The sequence below is a fragment of the Blennius ocellaris genome (assembly GCF_963422515.1).
Source record: "Blennius ocellaris genome assembly, chromosome: 16".
Lineage (NCBI taxonomy): Eukaryota > Metazoa > Chordata > Actinopteri > Blenniiformes > Blenniidae > Blennius > Blennius ocellaris.
Genome location: NC_137665.1, coordinates 16,493,265 through 16,512,355, shown reverse-complemented (window position 1 = coordinate 16,512,355; position 19,091 = coordinate 16,493,265). Strand labels below are relative to the sequence as shown.

At 43.3% G+C, this 19,091-nt stretch overlaps 1 protein-coding gene across 4 annotated transcripts in view; it reads left to right on the top strand.

Annotated features, from left to right (window-relative positions):
- svilc (supervillin c) overlaps positions 1-19,091 on the top strand; it is a 36,230-nt gene that overhangs the window by 5,421 nt on the left and 11,718 nt on the right. For 2 of the 4 annotated variants that reach the window (XM_080511113.1, XM_080511114.1), the window contains exons 3-20: positions 18-146; positions 257-433; positions 2,296-2,330; positions 3,732-3,793; positions 4,671-4,816; positions 5,448-5,667; positions 6,587-7,155; positions 7,240-7,354; positions 9,941-9,982; positions 10,098-10,160; positions 14,396-14,470; positions 15,377-15,605; positions 15,678-15,752; positions 15,824-15,856; positions 15,938-16,136; positions 17,282-17,448; positions 17,635-17,760; positions 17,844-17,980. In XM_080511113.1, coding sequence (XP_080367239.1) covers positions 18-146; positions 257-433; positions 2,296-2,330; positions 3,732-3,793; positions 4,671-4,816; positions 5,448-5,667; positions 6,587-7,155; positions 7,240-7,354; positions 9,941-9,982; positions 10,098-10,160; positions 14,396-14,470; positions 15,377-15,605; positions 15,678-15,752; positions 15,824-15,856; positions 15,938-16,136; positions 17,282-17,448; positions 17,635-17,760; positions 17,844-17,980 — 2,599 coding nt within the window. The remainder of the gene's footprint in view (positions 1-17; positions 147-256; positions 434-2,295; positions 2,331-3,731; positions 3,794-4,670; positions 4,817-5,447; positions 5,668-6,586; positions 7,156-7,239; positions 7,355-9,940; positions 9,983-10,097; positions 10,161-14,395; positions 14,471-15,376; positions 15,606-15,677; positions 15,753-15,823; positions 15,857-15,937; positions 16,137-17,281; positions 17,449-17,634; positions 17,761-17,843; positions 17,981-19,091) is intronic. The other 2 variants (XM_080511116.1, XM_080511115.1) reach the window with 2 other exon arrangements.

Genomic DNA, 19,091 nt, shown 5'->3' with positions numbered 1-19,091 from the left:
CCCCCCCCCCCCTCCAGGCACGTTTGCCAGGACTCTGGCAGCATGCTCGCCGGGGAGGGAAACCTTGACGCCCCGCAGCTCCACACCCGGGTGTCGGTGGGCCAGTTACGAAGCGCTCTCCTGCAGCAGACGGAGCCAGAGACAGTGTATGGCGACCTGCATGTGTGCACTCCTGTCGCCCCCCCGATCAGGCCTCCTGCCTCTGTGATAGTGTTTGTCTTTCTTCTCCCCTTTGCTGTCCTGCTCTGTCCTGTAGCTGCCCTGAAGGCGGGCGCGCCACGTCCTCTCTGGACCTGGCTGTGAAGCCGGGCCCGGACACAGGCCGCCGCCGCACGCGGCGCTACCTTGCCGGCGGTTCAGGTGGCGGTCGCAAGACCAGCGACCGCTTCAGGACGCAGCCAATCACTGCCAATGAGATGGAGGAGAGCAGTGGGTAGGGGCTGTTTGCTGTGTGTGTGTCTATTGGACGTACGGACGAGGCGCTTGGTTTGGGTTTTACTAACAGACGAGTTACTTGCCATGATCTTTGTTTTGCTGTGCTTTTACATATTAAAACAATGTTGAACGCATGGCATTTCATGAGCATCTGATGTACATAAACCTGAATAGAATCAAACTGGGCAGTTTGGGTTTCGCTGAAATGGGACAGTTGGCTTCAGCACATTTGTAGTAGTAGTACACTGCTCAAAAAAATAAAGGGAACACTAAAATAACATCCTCGATCTCAATGTAATATTGCAGTTGAAAGTCTTTATTCAATATCTAGTAGAGTGCGTTGGAACAAAATAACAAAGATGATCAATGTAAATCAAAATTATGATCCCATAGAGGATTTGGACTCACTCAAAATCAAGGTGGAGAATCACATTGCAGGCGGATCCAACATCAGCGAAAATTCCTCAAGACAAGTGAAAATTAGGCTCAGTAGTGTGTGTGTGTGTGTGTGTGTGTGTGTGTGTGTGTGTGTGTGTGTGTGTGTGTGTGTGTGTGTGTGTGTGTGTGTGTGTGTGTGTGTGTGTGTGTGTGTGTGTGTGTGTGTGTGTGTGTGTGTGTGTGTGTGTGTGTGTGTGTGTGTGTGTGTGTGTGTGTGTGTGTGTGTGTGACCTCCTTACATCACCTGGGCAGGATTCTGATGAGGCAGCTCCTGATGTTCTCATCATCATCAGGCCAGTCCAGCGCATCAACACCTTCATCATGAACAACTGTTGACACACTGCAGCCACATGAGGCCTGACATTGTCCTGCATCAGAAGGAACCCAGGTTCCACTGCACCAGCATCTGGTCTCCACGGCGTCTCCAGACTCTGTCACATGTGCTCAGTGTGAAGCTGCTCTCATCTGTGAAGAGCACAGGGTGTTGATGGCCAATGTGCCAATGGCCCCGCACGGTGTTGGGCTGTAAGAACAGGCCCCATGTGTGGACGAGGGCCCTCATAGCACCCTGGTGAAGTCTGTTTCTGACTGTTTTGAGCAGAAACATCACATTAGTGGCCTGCTGGAGGTCATTCTGCTCTTGCAGTGCTCCTCCTGTTCCTTCTGGCACAAAGGAGGAAGTAGCAGTCCTGCTGCTGGCTTGTTGCCCTCCTACGCCCCCCCGGATGTCTCCTGGTGTACTGGCCTGTCTCCTGGTATCTCCTCCATGCTCTGGACACTATTCTGGGAGACACAGCAAACCTTCTTGTGTGCCATATTGGATGAGCTGCACAACCTGAGCAACTTGTGTTGGTTGTCGACACGCCTCCTGCTCCTCTAGGACTGAAACACTAACAACATTCTAAAGTGACCAAAACATCAGCCAGAGACGACGAGAACATCGTAATGTGAAATGAAAACAACTGGGAGATGGTGGATAAAGTGGTAGGGAAGGAAAAGGATGGAACAGAGAGCAAGAAGTAAATGTATTGACATTAAATGGCCAAATAATCCAAAAATGACCATTTCCACTATTAGCGATCCTGCAGGGAAGCGCACAGACTAAAGAGAATTATGTCACTTATTGACGTATAAATCTATAGAGGGTGAGAAAGGAAGATAAACTCCGCTCCTCAAGCAGCGCATGAAAGAAAGTCTGAAAGAAAGTGCTGCAACTCGGAAACGCAAAGCTTGTGTGGTTTGCATGACTTTGTTTACTTTCATAGCGCCGGCAGGCCTGCTTTACCAAACATGCAAATGCAACTCAAAGTCTTGGATTGTCTGAAGGAGAAAGACTTTCAGTGTTCATGCGAGGCTGGATGTTAACGTGAATGCAGAGGATCTGAAGGTTAAAATTAATCTTTTTTTTTTCAACTTTTGTAGGCAGATGGATGCAGATGAAGAAGAGAACGGTAAAGGTAAAGCTCTCTTGTTTTGCTTGTGGTAGAATATAGTGGTGGGACACAGAGATTCTCTGTTGCAGGTATTAAAAAACCCCCAACACTTTGAATGATCAAGAAACCCTTTCCAAAGTAACTCAGATTTTATAGGAATGTATTTGCCTTGAGCCGTTAAAATGCACAGTTGGCTTCATAAATCTGACTGTAATAGCTGGAGGAATAAATCAGGTTTTATTTGCAGGCTCACAATGTTTAATCTCCTCGGCGACGACAGCTTGATGTCCCCAAAAAAAACACGTGGACAGTGGAGCGATGCTAAGTCAGGCCTCCGCTTGACCCCCTCCATAAAAAGATTACAAGCAAGTCCCTGCAAAGATTGACTTCTGGAGAATTTACACCAGTTTTTAAACATGCTGTGGAAACAAGTAGCTTTTATTGCTGTTTGGACATTTGGACTGTTTGTGTAAGGCTGTGTCATTGCAATGGCTCTCTGCGACTGTCTGTGGTGGAAGAAGTACATTGTCAATATTAATAAGTCGATTGTCTAAAACATTGGCAGGATGAACAGCCCATATATTTGTCTTGATATAATAGATTTAAACCGATAGGTTGAATATAAGCCAGAAAGCCTTGCTGTGGTGCATACGTGTGGTCGGACGTTTCATTTTCACGTCTTCGAGACTTAAAAGAGAATGAAGTCAAAGCGTCAGACGGAACATTTGAAATGGTACTACAAGTTTTTAAAGTCTCAATGTTTTTGACCTTGAATGATGTTTAAGTTGTGTGAAAAGTAGCCAGAAACGGAAAGTTCTTTCTCATATAGACGAGCTAGAAATTTAATAAAATTTGTTCATGATCAAAGAATTCCACAGTTTGTCCTTGTACAGTTTTTTTTATTTCAATATTTTACATTGATATACAACATTAGACCCATAAGATAAAATTTAAGACTGCCCGATGTTAGAGTGCTCTTTAATCGTTGTACATGTATGCATTTCTGGTAAAATATCAAAAATTCCCAGAATGTTTTAGATTTGAATTAATCTAATTGTGCTGAATATTGCAGAATAACAGTTACTATTATTTGACAAAAAAATAAGGTACAGAACAACAAGCCCATGAACACAAGATGAAAACGGTGAAATTATTTATTTAAAGGTGACTGTAATAACATTATACATTTTGCATGGCCACGTCCAGGAGTTAATATTAGAATCCAATTTAGAAGCCTTTTAAGATACAGTCCAAGTTGTCTCTTTTCCAACATGTATTTCTAGAACTGGATTATAGTGATCTGCTCGCTTGTTGGTAGTTCAGCTTCCTTCAGAGCTGCGATGATTTGCAAAGTTCACACAGATTGTTGTCGCGTTTATTTCTGATCTTTTGTGACACGTTGGTTTGTGTCTCTGTGTCTCTCAGGCGACGTGAAAACAGATGACAGAGCCAAAATGAGCGTGGCGGCCAAGATGTCTTTGTTTAAAGTGAGTACGAGTTGATCTCCCTCTCCGATTTAGTAAAAAAAAAAAAAAAAAAACCGGGGTCCTAATTTAAGCTTATTTTCACAGGACCAAACTAGGGAGTGCAAATACCGCCCAAGCTGGAACGAATAAACCTTGATTTGATGAGCTGTTGGACTGAAATGTATGAAACGAGTAAAGAGAAGTGTTCATTCGTCATCTAAAGTTACGGCGTTGCGTTGAGACGCGGGATGAGCCGGCGCTGACCAGGCAGCGCACAACCTGATCCAGTTTAGGGAAAACGAATGGGCAAACAGGTGCTGGCCTTGGACTTGATCTGGATGCTACAGTTTGTCTTGTTATTTTTAAAAGTGGGGCTAAGTTTATAGTGTGATGCACGCAGAGCCGAGGGTCCTGATGGTTTTATCTCACACGGACCACGAAACGCACTGCAGATTTTCTCCTATTCTCAGATTCGTGCTCGGCCACGGTTTCAGTTCAAGCCTCAGGTGAAAATGTGCCAGAGACTGCGGTGCCATTAACAAGCGCAGCAGCTGTGTTATAATTAGCGTGCTGCTCTGTGGCGGCGGACAGGGAGGTAACCGAAGCCAGCGGCTCTCCGGTTACACTGTGACCTGTTGGGCTGGCATGTGATCCGCCTCGCCAAGACGCTCCACCTTACAGTTCGCTGCTTTTATTCACCAGCTACCCAACCCGCCTGTGTCCACACCAATGGAACAGGAGGGGAGTTCTGGCGGCCATTTTTACCTGCGCTCTTCATCACTTATTCAACAGGTGGAAGCCGTGGATCGATGCCGCGAATTTGACCACCCGGAGCAAAAAAGCACGCTCAACCACAACTGATGTGTCATTAACAAAAGAAAGTCTCTCCCTCCCGCAGGAGCTGGAGAAGTCCGCCGCCCCAGAGGCCTCGGCCTTCCTGAAGCCTCGCTCAGGCAGCGTCTGCCACGAACGGCGGGCGCGGCGCGGCAACGACCATCGGTTTCTCACCCAGCCAATCACCTGTGAGGAAATGGTGGCCATCAGGTGGGAAGAGCCAAAGAAAACACTCTTTTAATGAAGGAAAAAGCTTCATTTAGTTTATTTAATTTAACTTAATTTCCTTCATGTATTTTCCACAATTTCACCGAAACAAATCTGCTGTCGTTAAACAAAGGAATTATAGTTTTTATTGCAACATGAATTACATTTGAATAAATCGAGCCTCTTTGCAGAACCGCTTTCAGCTGAATATTAAAGCTGGAGACTATTTAATGACCCCAAGAAGATATTGCAACATAAATTTGTCGGGAAATGGACGGTTAATGAAGTCTGTTGCACACTTAAGATTTGTGCAGTGGTACAATGGTTCGGAACCAAACCTCAGGCTTCGATTGTAAATGTAGCTTGAGCAGGAATGAACAGAGCAGCTTGAAGAAACTATTTTCAGACGAACGTTTGGTGCTCCGGAGGGGATTTCCAGCAGTAGGATGGTGTCTATCCGATCGACTAAAAATAAATGTGTGTGCGTGTTTTGAAATGATGAAACATGGAGCTCAGAGCGGTGATTTAGCTCACTGATGTGGTCCAAACGGTGGTTATCTAAGGCCCATGAAGAATTACAGATACGTTCACTTTTTTTTTAATTGTATGTGTGTGTGTGGTGTTCTCCCTGCAGTGCCCCTCCACCAGCCGAGTCCCAGCCTGTTCAGGCCGACCCTGTGGAGGACGACGATGAGAGCTGCAAGCTGAGCATGAGCGAGAAGTTGGCGCTATTCAACAAACTATCGCTGCCCGAGAAGCAGGGTGCCGGCCCCGCCGACGGGCCCCCCGAGCGGCGACGGCAGAAGGGGGCTCGGTACCGCACGCAGCCCATCACTGTGGAGGAGGTCAACCTGGTGAGGACGAGACGAACAAAATCACGTACTCAACATGTTCTTATAGCTTCACAGAGGGAAAGAAAATAGGAATAGAGGAAGATAAAGAGTGTTTCTATGAGGAGAGGATAATAAAGAAGTAGAACAATGTCAAACCCTCAATCTTTTGTCCGACCAAGACCTGGCCGTCCACCTAAACTGAGGAGAGCGTTGATCAGTGGAGCAGCTCAGAGGTTCATGGTAACTCTGGAGGAGCTGCAGTCTGTCCACAGTCTGTCCACAAGACAACTATTAGTCTGCAGTCCACAAATCAGGCCCTCGTGGAAGACTGGCAAGACCAAAACTGGACCTTTTGAACGAATTGCAGAACTCTTATGTGGAGAACAACTAGCAGTACACATCATCATGTACACACCATCCCCACTGTGAAACATGGCGGAGGCAGCATCATGCTGTGGGGATACTTTTCTTCAAGAGGGACAGGGAGGCTGCTTAGAGTTGATGGGGAGATGGATGGAGACGAATACAGGGCAGGAAGTCCTGTCATGGAGCTTTTCCACACTCTGAAAATTGCTGTTCACATTCAATCTGACCAAGCTTGAGCTATTTTGCAAAACGTTTAGTCTGTGGATGTTTAAAGCTGTTTGAGACACCCCCCAAAAGACTTTGATTGCATCTAGCTCTGCAAAGTATTTACTCAGGGGGGGGGTTGAATACTTTTAAATGCTGCACTTGTAGGTTTTTATTCATCGAAAAATACTTTGAGAACCATGTGTGATTTTCCTCTCACATTGTGTTGGTCTATCAGGGTCCTTTATTCACCAGCCATAACATTACCGCCACGCCATCCTTGATTACACATCACGGTTGTATGTTCTGTTTTGCTGAGCTTAAAGCCCAGGAGATAATCTTTCTTTTACCGTCTTCCGTCTCTCTTCAGCTCCAGAAAGGCCCCGTTCAGCTTCCTGCCTTCTCTTTGTCCCCTCACCTGTCTGACAGACAACAGGCCTCGTCCGTCAACCTGCGACCCAGCGAGGTGCGTCTCTCGCAGCCACGAGCGGACGCCGGGCCCGAGGCCGCGGAGCCCCCCCCCGTCCCGCAGCGCCGCGGCTCCGAGCCGGGTCTGAAAGGAATCCTGAAGAAGAGCCGCTCCGCGGGCTCGGAGCGGAGCGGGACAGAGGCCGGCCAGACGGACGGCTCGTTCGCCCACGAACAGAACGGCGGGGGCTGTGGTGAGTCGGCGCAGCAGAGAAGGACGGAGGGAACTGGGAGTCTGGAAATCTGCGCGCCGCCGCGCAGGCAGAGACGCGAGGCCTCAGGGGTGGACGGAGGCTCTCAGGGCGCCGCGCCGTGGAGGCAGAGGGCCAGGAACAGGAGGGAAACCATCGCCTGCACACCAATGAGAGCTCCGTGGGCGCATGACGGCGATCAGGAGGAGGACAAAGCTCAAGAACACAACGTTTCCTCTGTGGGAAGCGGCTCCAGCTCCGATGTAACGGGAAGAGTCCAGTGAGTAACTTCAGTTCTACTTGTAGATCCTACCGGCACAAATACTAGCTTTTGATTTATTCATGCTCTGTGTTCCTGTTGAAGTCGAGGGGAAGAACAAGAGAGGAAGACTGGCGGTGAGGCCACAGCCAGAGAACTGAATAAAGTCACTCGGTCTGATCACACAGATCAGCTGCAGGAGGCGGCCAGCAGGACGAAAGTAAGGAACACGTCCTTTTGCTCTGGAGGGTTTGACATGCTGGACGTTGAGTTCTCATTTGTAGTTGGTTTAAGTTTGTTTGACATCGTTTCAAGACTCCAGTTTGTGTCCAGCAGTGACAAGAATAGCAGGGAAAATCTGTGGAAGATTAACAGAACAGCAACATCGGGGTGACAATTTTTTAGAATCACGATGCTTTTATTGTCATAATTTAACATACGAAGAAAAATCAAGCGCAAATCGGCAACATAAACAGACACATAGTTAAATAATGCAAATAAAGATAGCTTCAGATGTAGTGTAATGGATACACATCTGAATAATTTGAAATTGTGACGTCAAGGTCAGCATCCAAATGGCTGAAAAACATATTTAAGGCATAAAGATGTTGGAATTTTATGTTGTTCTTAATATGCTTGTCGTGTTTAAAGTCAATATGTTGGAATATTGTATTTTCTTTCTTGATATACTCTCTCTACCGCATGTCTTCGTCATTTATTAGTTCATTAGATGAACACAAGAACAGAATGCAGTTCTTTTTAGTTTGTCATTTCTAAGAAACACAATATATTTTCTCTGACAGTGAATTCAAATTGATAAAGAAATTAATTCTGTGATAAAAAATTCTTTCAGTAGAGGCTGTTGGCCAGAGTAAAATCTTATCTCTCCCACAAAAGCTTTAAAAGAGGCATACATGCCTTTATTACACTGGACTACTGCAACTCCTCTACATTGTCCTTGACCAGACGTCTCCGTCGTCTCCAGCTCGTCCAAAATGTTCCCCGACTTCTAACCGGGACAAAGAAAAGAGAGCACATCATTCCAGTTTTAGCCTCATTCTGCTGCCTTCCTGTCTTTTAGAATTGTTTTGAAAACTTTATACACTTTAAGGTGTTACGTGGGTTGGCACCTTCTTATTTATTCAAGCTTTTCACGTGTTCATACTCCTGTTTTATCGTTGAGGTCGCTAAATCAGATGGTCGTTGATGATCCAGACTCCAAAATAGAGGTGGCAGTGCTTTTTCCATGGCTGCACCTCGTCTGTGGAACCGCTTGCCTCTCCACATTAGAACCACTCGCTCTCTTAAAGTCCCTCTATTGTCGACTCAAGACACACACGTATACGCTGGCTTTTGACACTAATTGAACACTGAAATATTATGGCATTGTTTTTCCTCTCTGATATTATTATTATTGTTATTATTTATTAACTGTGAAGCACTTTGGTCACCCTTGGTAGTTGTTTTAAATGTGCTACACAAATGAAGATGGATCGGACTGAGAAACGCTTTCTCCCTAAATCAAACATAGAAAACGCAGCAGATTCTGAACGAAGGGGATTTAGCCATTTGAGGAAGAATATTGCTCCAATTAGATTTGTAAACTGCGAGTAGGGTCAGTCTGTAAAACCAGAGAGGTTCAGAAGCTTCTCAACATGTTTATATGCTTAAAATAACCCGTTCAAAAATGAAAATTACACGTATAATTTTAAAATCTATGGGATGGAAGTAATGATAGAAGTGTATCTACTGTGTAGACATTTTTTTTAATATTGTAGCATTTTTATGGTTGAATTTGCTTTAATGTGTTATTTTGTTAAGGTGTAATATTTTCCAATTTTAAGAAATTGCGCATCTTTATTTTGGACCCCAGCAAAGGTTACTCAGCAGTGAATCTCTTGTACTGTAATCCATGTACTTTATTACTCTTGCTCAAGTCAAAATGTTTTGAATACCTGCTGTCTCCACAATATCTCCTCTACATTTGTGGAACACTTTACATGCAGGCACTTATTAGAAAACACTCATCATGGGTGTGTAATTTCACAGTGTCCCCTCCAGATATGAAGGAAATGTGTGACATTTTCCACTGTGACGATCAATGAATGTGAGCAGAGACCCTGATTTATCTTTAAAAATCTCCAGTCCAATGTCGTGTAGAAGTGTGCTTCACATTCAAGGTACGCTGCGGTTTAAAGTCATCCAATGAAAAACCAACTTCAAGACCAAACTGGGTGAATGTTGGTCAGATAAATGACGAATGAGAGAATCTAATCACTCTGGTTTATCAGTTTAAAAATCTGTGATGAGAAATACCAACCAGAATTATGGCAATTCTTCATGCTTACTGTCTTATTTATGTGTTGGTCCTCTCGCCTGCAATGCCTCCGGGCAGCTCATCATTTAGGTGGATTTAAGTGTTTTGATCTGATCTCTCTTGATAAAGTCGCCTGAAGCCAGTCAGGAACCAGACATTTTGGAGGTAAGCGGGTTCACTCCTCCTGTAGAAAAGATTAGATTTGTCGTCCCGTTGAAAGCAGATCTGGCGTCTCCTGGCCGCAGCCCCCCGGATCTGCTATGTGTGAAGTTTCTGCAGCTCAGGCTCGAGTTACTGAGGAATATCTTCAGACTGGTTGGTGTTTATGCAGCGAGATGAGTCCGACTGTCTCAAGGGTGGGCTGAGGAATGCAAACAGGCCCATTATTTGGTGGTTAAAATGTTGACCCTTTTTTGCGTCAGTAGGCTCAGGACATTTCTATTTCATAATTTCAACGCACCTTTTCTCTTCTTCCTTCATGATTCTCAGCAGGGAGAGTCTCATCCGGAGAGCATTGGCCCTCAGAGCTGGGTGAGTCTGACGGCAAATTCACCCCTTTTTCTTTTATTATTATTATTATTATTCTGAAAGCACATCATATTAGGTATTAAGTAGCTTTAGCTTGGCCCTCTCTCTTCTCCCCTAGGAGCCCGTCTTTGCCTCTGTGTTTTCTAGCAATACACCCCAATATATCATGTGTTTTAATCAGGTAACTACGAGAGACACTGCATGGCAGGCTGTGTGTGGCTTTCTGGTGTGGGGTGATTTTCACAGCCGACTTGTGAAGCTTCGGTCTCGCTAACCGTCCAGTCCCGCAGAGTGATTTCTGTCTTTGTGGAGCCACACACACGTATCATCACGTGTGTGGTTTCAGTCTGTATGCTTTTCATGTGCTTCTAATAGTTTTTACAGTTTCAAGTGAATTGTTTGGGTCAAAATATAATTTTATAATCACAAGCTGCAATGCTATTGTTTGGCGAGTCTTGGTTTGTTGCTTATTCAAGCAGTCGATACAATAAAATGACATTAAAACTACCAAAGTTAACTATCGAAGGCCATAGTTTGGACACCTCTGGTTTAATTCAGGCTCAGTTTTGTGATGATAGATTAAACCGGTTAGTTTCTAGCTGATGTAATGAAATAATAACCCAGAGGTGTGCTTGTCTCCTTTTACTTTGAATTAATTCAACTGAATGATAAAAGATCAATTAATGCCATGACTCAATGAAGCACATGCCCTTTAGAAGACTAAAAATAATGAGAACACTCACCACCTTTTTAAAGTAAAAAAATACTAATTCAATATTAGAGAATGAAATATTGAACTTTGTTCATTGTTGATTTGAACTAACTCATCTGATAATGAGCGAGAAGATTTTAGTTCATCATGACTGTTCAGATTGATTAACGTTACGTTAGTATTGTTAACTGAAAGATGGAAAACTTGTTTTTTCTTTGTTGGAAATGATTTCTTTACATTTAACTAAACCTGTCCACAGTTAACCTTTACTTTGTCTGTAAAAACAGCTGCAGAGCTGCTGTCTCTCACTAATTGAACATCATCTAAAGCTAAAACGGTGTCACTATTTCACAAAACTCAGATCCTGGCAACAGCGTTCAGATATCAGACTCTTAAAGGTATAGTAGAGGATTTTCTTCTTCCGGGTGGATCATCAAAATAACTGGTCCTCCCAATTGTCAATCATTCTGGTGATATATGACGTAAGCCCGTCGTACGTGCCCGTCCCTGCGCGCAGCTCACTCCACACGGCTCTCATTATGCCGGTGGCCGACCCGACGCATTATTCTCGGACATTTTTACACAGTTTCACCCCCTCTGGTGCAAATCTTCTTGTAAAGTGAGCTTATGTGAGCGATGCCGACTTGTGACTTGTAAACAGAGCGTGCACGAGGAGAACTGGGCTCGTGCATGTCTCTCGCACGCGTTTTAGTAGGCGTTCCGTCTCGGGAGCAGGTACAGCGTTGCGCATGCGCATTTTTTTCAAACGGTGGAGAGGGCGGTTCTTTCCTAAAATTCCTGAAAATCCTCCTGTATACCTTTAATTAACATAATTGTTCATAAATCTCTCTTCTCTTACGTTACATTGCTAATTTATCTTAGCTGCTTATCCGTGTTGCTGCTTCTTTTCACTTGCCCAGTGCTGAAATCCAGGTTTCGGAGCATGTTCATCCATTCATCCAACTGACCCATGCAGCTAACAGGGCGAAGCAAAGGAAACCACCAAAATTAAATATATTTTAACAAACGACTCGCTCCTTTTCATTTGCAGTCCCTCATAACAGGGGTGTCCGACCTGCGGCCCGCCAGCGGCTCCTGCCCGGCCCTGCAGGATCACTTTGTAAAGAGTTTATTATTCAGACATTCACTGGACAGCATCAATAACACAATGCTGGGCATCAAAGCCACACGGTGAGGGAGGGAGACGTGTGAACACAGCAGTGGAGTTTTAACACCAGGAGGCAGTATTTAAAATGGGCATAATATCAAAAGTGTAAATTTTTCCCCCCCATTTAGATGTTTGACACGTGATGTTGGTTTAAAAAGTAAATCTACCATAACGTCTGTACGTGACCTGTATGTGACCCCCTGGACTGAAATGAGTTTGATTATTACGTGCTTTTCAAACGGTTACTAGTGACTTTAATCTTTTACTAATTTCTGCTAACTTGTGCGACCGGTCGAGCCCAAAGTGTGGACATTTTAAATACAGTTCACATCGGAACACACAAACTTTGTGCTCTTATATAAACCAAACACAAACTCTGGAGGCGCGAGTCAGAGAAAAGCTGAGCTTCATTAATGTTTCAAAGAAAAGCAGCTATTAGTTAAAAGTAAAGTCATAATCTAATTTGGCATATTTGGTCATACACGTGAAATTGAGACGAACGCTTTTGGACACAGGAACAATATTTTGAAAGAAACAAAGGAGTGGAATATGTTTAGAACTGACTTTAACACTGTGGCGGTGTCACACCTGAGTGTTTTGGGGTCGGAGAGGAACCCAGGGCCTTCAAACCTCCAAAAGTCCACAACAACCCCATAAAGATCTATAGGGAAGAATCGGCGTTAGTGAGCATGTTCACAACACTGGCATAAATTGCAGCGTTTCAATTCAGTGTTTCTGTTTCAAATGGAATCTGTCAAGTTTTTAAGTTGTTGCAGACTCAGGAAGTTGTTTTGCTGTATCACCAATACATTTGAGGGTTAAAGTGTTTGTATGCAGTGTTTTAAACTTGACTGTTGGCCTCGGGTAGTGTGTGTGTGTGTGTGTGTGTGTGTGTGTGTGTGTGTGTGTGTGTGTGTGTGTGTGTGTGTGTGTGTGTGTGTGTGTGTGTGTGTGTGTGTGTGTGTGTGTGTGTGTGTGTGTGTGTGTGTGTGTGTGTGTGTGTGTGTGTGTGTGTGTGTGTATAAAAACAACAGCTTAATGAGAAATTTAAATGTCTCTGTCCTTTTAATCACACAGTGTTTATACTCGCCCCATAAAGTAAAGGTTTCCAGTCTGTTCTGTTGTGATCCAGTGCTGCAGCTCTGCTTTCTCTTCAATGGAGAAATAAAAATGTCAGTTGAGAATTAATTGGAGCACTTGAGCAACTGCATTCAAACCGTTCTGATTGAAGTAAAACAGAACTTAAAACTTGAATAAAACTGCCAATAACTGGATGGAATAATCACTTTTTTCTAGCTTCCTGTGACGCAGACGGCATGTTTTGGGTTGTTTGCATGCTGCAGAAGCAGCTTGGGACTGAAATCCTCATTCGCTGCAGCATGACTGATAGGAATGTAAACATCCAGAGTGCTTTAAGGTTTTGTGTTTTTACGTGTTCATCCAAAGCAAGTTGACTCCGAGATGCCGATCCCGTCACCGCTGACTGGATTGGGCAATGCGTACGTCTGGTGATTCTAACTTCTGAACCATTTAGGCAGATAAATATAGCTGTGGGTCCGTATAGTCGCCGTTATGGTGGATTTATTTTCAGATAAGATTCACCAGTACATGAATAAAGCAAACCCAGGTAATATGGTATGGAAGACTGATTGTGCCAAAATGAAATAAATACATAAATACACCATTAAATAATTGTCATTAATTTATTAAAATTGGAATTAAATATATAAATGCGTCATTGATTGATTAACATGGTAATTCGTTTCATGTAAAATATATTTCACAATTTAATTATTTCACTGCTTAAATGTGCTAAAAATAAATAAATAAATAAATACACCATTAAATAATGTCATTAATTAATTTGGAATTAAATACATACACTTGTCATTAAATGTGTCATTCATTAATTAAAATATCCATTCATTTTATGTAAAAACATTTAATTAATTCACTTAATTATTTCACTATTTAACTAATTATTTCATGGTCTGGTGTTGCACTGCTTTATCTGTCAAACATGCCCACATGAAAATACAGCGCGAACACTTTCACCGTTTGTATTTAAAAAGAGATTTTGGGAAACATCAGAAAGAATAAGTGTTGAAAAGTAGAAGTATCATTCTCACACTATGAAGTATGTGTACACTCGTTATAACTATTGTTGCAGTAATACTGTATTTGTCAGTGTGGAGACATCATTGGCACTGCTGACAGAACTTGAGTCATACCTTTCATGATTTTGTAAATTAAAACAACCGATAATAACCTGGAAGTTTTAAATACGTTTTTGGGCTGCTTTGAAGTACAGTTATCTAAATAAAGTATATTTGTGCATTTATTTGAGGTAATTGTACATCCTTTAATCTCCCTTGTCTGCAAGTAAGACTTGTAATTTTTTCTTTCATGTGAATTGTGCACAAGTTGTCCTTCGTGTTGATTTGATGTTTACGTGCTTTGATTCTCATCCACCTCTACACAGGGATTAAATTCTGTCTGTCCTCATGTGTCCATTTCATTATCATTCAATCCTCAGACCAACATGTCCTTTGAGGCACAAGAAGTCTCGTCTCCGACAAAGAGCTCTGTTCAGCCTCAATGGAGACAGAAGGTGAATTAATAGAAGATATCTATACCAGGGGTCTGCAACCGAAATGACCAAAAGAGCTGTTTTCACGATTTTCCATCAAATATAATTTGTCTGGAGCCGAAAGACATACTAAATATCATGCATAAAGGAATAAATATCTAACAAAACAAGGCTCTATATACAGGAGGAATATTGCATAATGAAGTACAGTATTGCGAAATTTTGTTGCATTTTTTATTATTTTCTTTTTTTTCATGGATTTTGTCATCCTAACCATCTTGGCTGTTTTAGTCTTTTTAAATGGTAAATGAAGTTCAGTTATATCGCGCCTGTCAACTGCCCCAAAGCGCCTTACATTCACCCACTCTCACACACATTCACACACCAACCCAGCCACGGGGCCACATTACCCATTTACCATAGCCTTTTCAGCTAATTTAGCTGTTTATAGCCGCTGTATCTTTCCCAATGTGTAGAGCAGTTTTAGCTACAATGGACATTTGTTTTCTTTTTTCATTTTTTACTTTTCTCCTGAATTTTTCCTTTTTCTTCGGGTTTTTGAAAATCTTTTTTTCTCATTTCTTTCCTTTTTTCCTTTTCCTTTTCCTCTTTTTTTCCTGTTTTTTTCCTTCCCACCCATTTTTCTTCCATTTCTCCCTTCAATGACCGACTTATCCGTTTTACCTTAGCTACCCGTTTTTAACCTGCAGATTTGGCCATTTTTGAAAATCGGCATGCAAAATAAAAAAATAAAAATGTTTATTTCCATTTCACACTCTTGAAAGCTTCAGGGAGCCGCTGCGGAGGCGCTGAAGAGCCACACGCGGCCCCAGAGCGGCAGGTTGCAGACCCCTTGGTCTTTTCTGGTGTTTGTATCCTCAGAGGAGCTGGTCTGTGTCCTCACCCTGCTGTCTCTTGCTGTCCCAGAGTAACAGAGGTGATTCTGAAGAGCTGAACTGGCTGCAGGGGAGCCCGGGGCAGGAGAGCCCGGGGCAGGGGAGCCCGGGGCAGGGGAGCCCGGAGCAGGAGAGCCCGGGGCAGGAGAGCCCAGAGCAGGAGAGCCCGGGGCAGGAGAGGCTGGGGCAGGAGAGCCCGGGGCAGGAGAGCCCGGAGCAGGAGAGCCCGGGGCAGGAGAGCGATCGCACGGCCCAGAGAAGTGAGCGAACTCGCTGTGGTTCATGCTGACCCTTGTGTGTGGCTCCTGACTGACTCGGTACGTCTCCTGCAGGCCTCCCGTCACCTGAAGCCCAGCAAAAGGACGTTTCTAACAACTCCAGTGAAACCCTCCCGTGCACACATGAAGGTCAGCGCAGCAACGCATTAAAACCCTCTGTGGGACCGCGGTGTGTGATCTTGCGTGTCTCTCTCTTGCAGACGTCTCCACGCGGCATGAGACGAAGCGTGACGGTGTGAAAACTACATGAATCCTTCACAACGTACAGAGCCGGTTGGGGGTTTCTGCTGTTTCACAGCTCTTCTCTGTTGTAGCTCCTCGCAGCTCCTCCTTCACGGCGGCTCCACAGGAGTCGAAGGACGAGAAGCCCGTTGATGAATCAAGTGGCTGTGAAGGAGGTTTCCACCTCCAGCAGTCGCCGCCCTCTGCCTGCCCCCTTCCACATGGTGGCGCTGTTTCTGCCCCAGAGGGTGAACAGGACCTGGATGTCCTCTGTCAGACCAACACGCCCATGTGAGCCTGTTTACTAACACTTATTCAAGGAAGAATAATACTTATGTTGTCAAGCTGAGCATATTTTAAGTGTAATAGAAATGAATAAAAGTGTAGCAGTTGTAGATACATATTTAAAGATAATTAAAGTTAACAGGTCTCACTTGCACAAAAGATTTTTTTTTATGAGAAGCTGGTGGAGCACATGTTGATATCAGATCCAAACTGTTTAAACTGCCTTAAATAGAAGGCGAATATTTAGAAACTAAATAAAAATTCAACACAATAAGGGCAGAGAAAAGATTAAACTAACATAAAAGGGAGAACAATTAAGTCTGTCCTAATAAAAATCAGTATAAGACAATTTCTTGATTCATTCGCTTTTACTTTGAAGGCTTCAAATTTAGCTGTGAGTGTGTATTAAATTAAACAAATTTTTTTTTTAACCTTTATTACACCAAGTTATCTTGTTGAGAGGGTCTCAAAGGACCTGCCATCCATATAAGCACAAAATATACATGTCATACCAAGAATAAGGTAAAAAAAAAAAAAATAGAACAAGTGGAGATAAATTATTTTATTGATTTGAAAGGACAAAGTCTAAAACCAAGACTTTCATTTTTGTTGGGTGATTCTGTTAATTGTGAAGAGCTATTTGAACAATTTTGCACATTTGCTTCAGTCTTGAATTTGCATGCACGTAAAATTCTTAATGTTAACAGTAATTTCCGATTCTGCTTCTCTATCGGGGAGAAAACGGAGGTCAGAAAAAAAGAATGGCAAAAAAAAAAAGGTTTTTCTGCTTTTATCAGTGATGAAAGCAAATAAATCAGTACATCTTTGCATTTCAATTATTTTAGTGCAGTACAGTCTATAACCATTTTTTACAACTAACCCATAGAGATACAGTTGGTTTATGATCATAAAATCTCATCCATGATCATTACCTATGTAATTATTATAACGAAGACCTCTGCTGGTGATTGATTCAGGAAATCTTCAGCTCTTCAATAATCCAGGATAATAATAATCCGGTCTTTAAAGATATCTGCTTCACGCGGAAAGCTTAAATAGCAGCAGCCTCTTTGTTTATTGGTGGTAAAAATGCGCGCTGAATTCTGTCGAAGCTTCTTTCCGGGAAAACAATTGCTCTGTGTCGTCCGCAGACTGACCTCGGCCGTGGCGGAGCACAGGCGGTCGGTGCGTCCGTCCCGTCGGACTCAAGGATCCAGAAACCCTCTGAGGGCGCTCGCGGCCCGGGAGGACGTCAGGCAGGACTACATGGGGGAGAGAGTGGACGCCGCCGCTGAGGAGAGGGCGCAGACCGAGAACCGTGAGGCCACGATTCCTGTTTTCTTTACTATTTGAAGTCCACGCAGAAAACCTTGAAGCATGGACTCCAGATATTCCTAGTGTGGTGCAAGACCACCGCACCCAGCTGCTTCAAGTTCCCGAACGAGGAGCACGGGCGACCGTCACGCCAGGTCTCACTCGCCTCAACTTTTCTCTTTACCTCCAGACTCTAAAAATTCCTCGGTGTCGGATTGTCAACCTGTGGCCCCGGACGACTGCGCGCTTTCCTTGGATGCCGACGGATCCCCGTCCCGCCCGGCCTTCAGCAGCTTGATGCTCATCCACATCAAAGGTCAGGAAAGAAAATGACTTTTTGAGTGTCTGTGCGTGTGTCTCTGTGTGTGTGTGTGTGTTGACGCTGACCTGTGCTGACAGGCAGACGGAGCGTACAGGTGAGGCTGGTGGCGCCCTCGGCACGCTCGCTCAACAGCGGGGACTGCTTCCTGCTCGTCACGCCGGACTGCTGCTTCGTGTGGAGCGGACAGTTCGCCAACGAACAGGAGAAGGCCAAGGTAACGACGGGGGAAGTCCCCCTCGTGGAATTATCCCATATGGTTCATGATGTCATGATGTGACGTCGTAAACGCAGACCCAGATGTCAGAAGTGATCTGTTCATTGACTAAATGCTGGAGGGAATCCTCTGCATGGATTTGCAATGGAAATGACTTTATGCACGTTAGATATTCATATTTAACATTTTCTGCCACAGAATGCATAATGAAAGCATTTGCATTAAGTGTTTTTATAGCAGCCCCCTGCAGCATGTAGTGGAGGTCTGTGATTCTCTGTGTTTACTTTTATCTTCTCATTTAAACTTGGACCACGCTGTAGTCCTCTCTTCACTTTTACTTTATAATGTCAGTGTTTTACCAAGTCACTTGACACTTCCTGGTGGGCTGGAGCTCACTGTAATAAAATAAGGATGGAAATAAGGTCCCAGTTCACCTCTAAATCTCAGAAAGTGTCTTTTTCTGGTTTTCATTGACGTGCAGATCTGATCTTCAAGCAGCAAATCCCAAGCAGGAACCTCTGATTACACTGTAACTGTAGTTCCACCTCGTTTAATTGTTGCTACTCTAATAATGTGTTTGTCGTGGCTCTACAGCAGACTAAACAAATATATCCATGAAGCTTTAATAAAATTATACTTAAACATTTTATCCTATTTTATTTAATTTTATTTACACATTAGTCATTTCCAAATGTTTTCTTTATCTCTTGGATAAAAATTACTTTAAAAAAATTGCATTATTACTAAAATGGTGGGGAAATGCTAAAATCACTACATTTTCTAAAAGCGTGAAAACAAAAGTTTTAAATGGAAAAAAACCAAAAAGCACAAGCCAGCCTGGTTAGAAAAAGAGATAAAATGCCTAAAATGTCCTTCCTTCTTGTGGCCACAATACTCTATACCTCATCTCTATATAAAGACGTCTTCTTTTTGCTTATTTAATCCTTTCTGTGATTATATTGGTCACTGTTAATCCTTTTACATATTCATATTTAAAATTAATTAATTTCTTTTCCTGTCTTATTTGATTCTATTCTATTCTATTCTATTCTAAAATGTCAAAATTGTCTGAAATATGCTGGAAAATCCACTAAAATCAGGTACTAAAGCT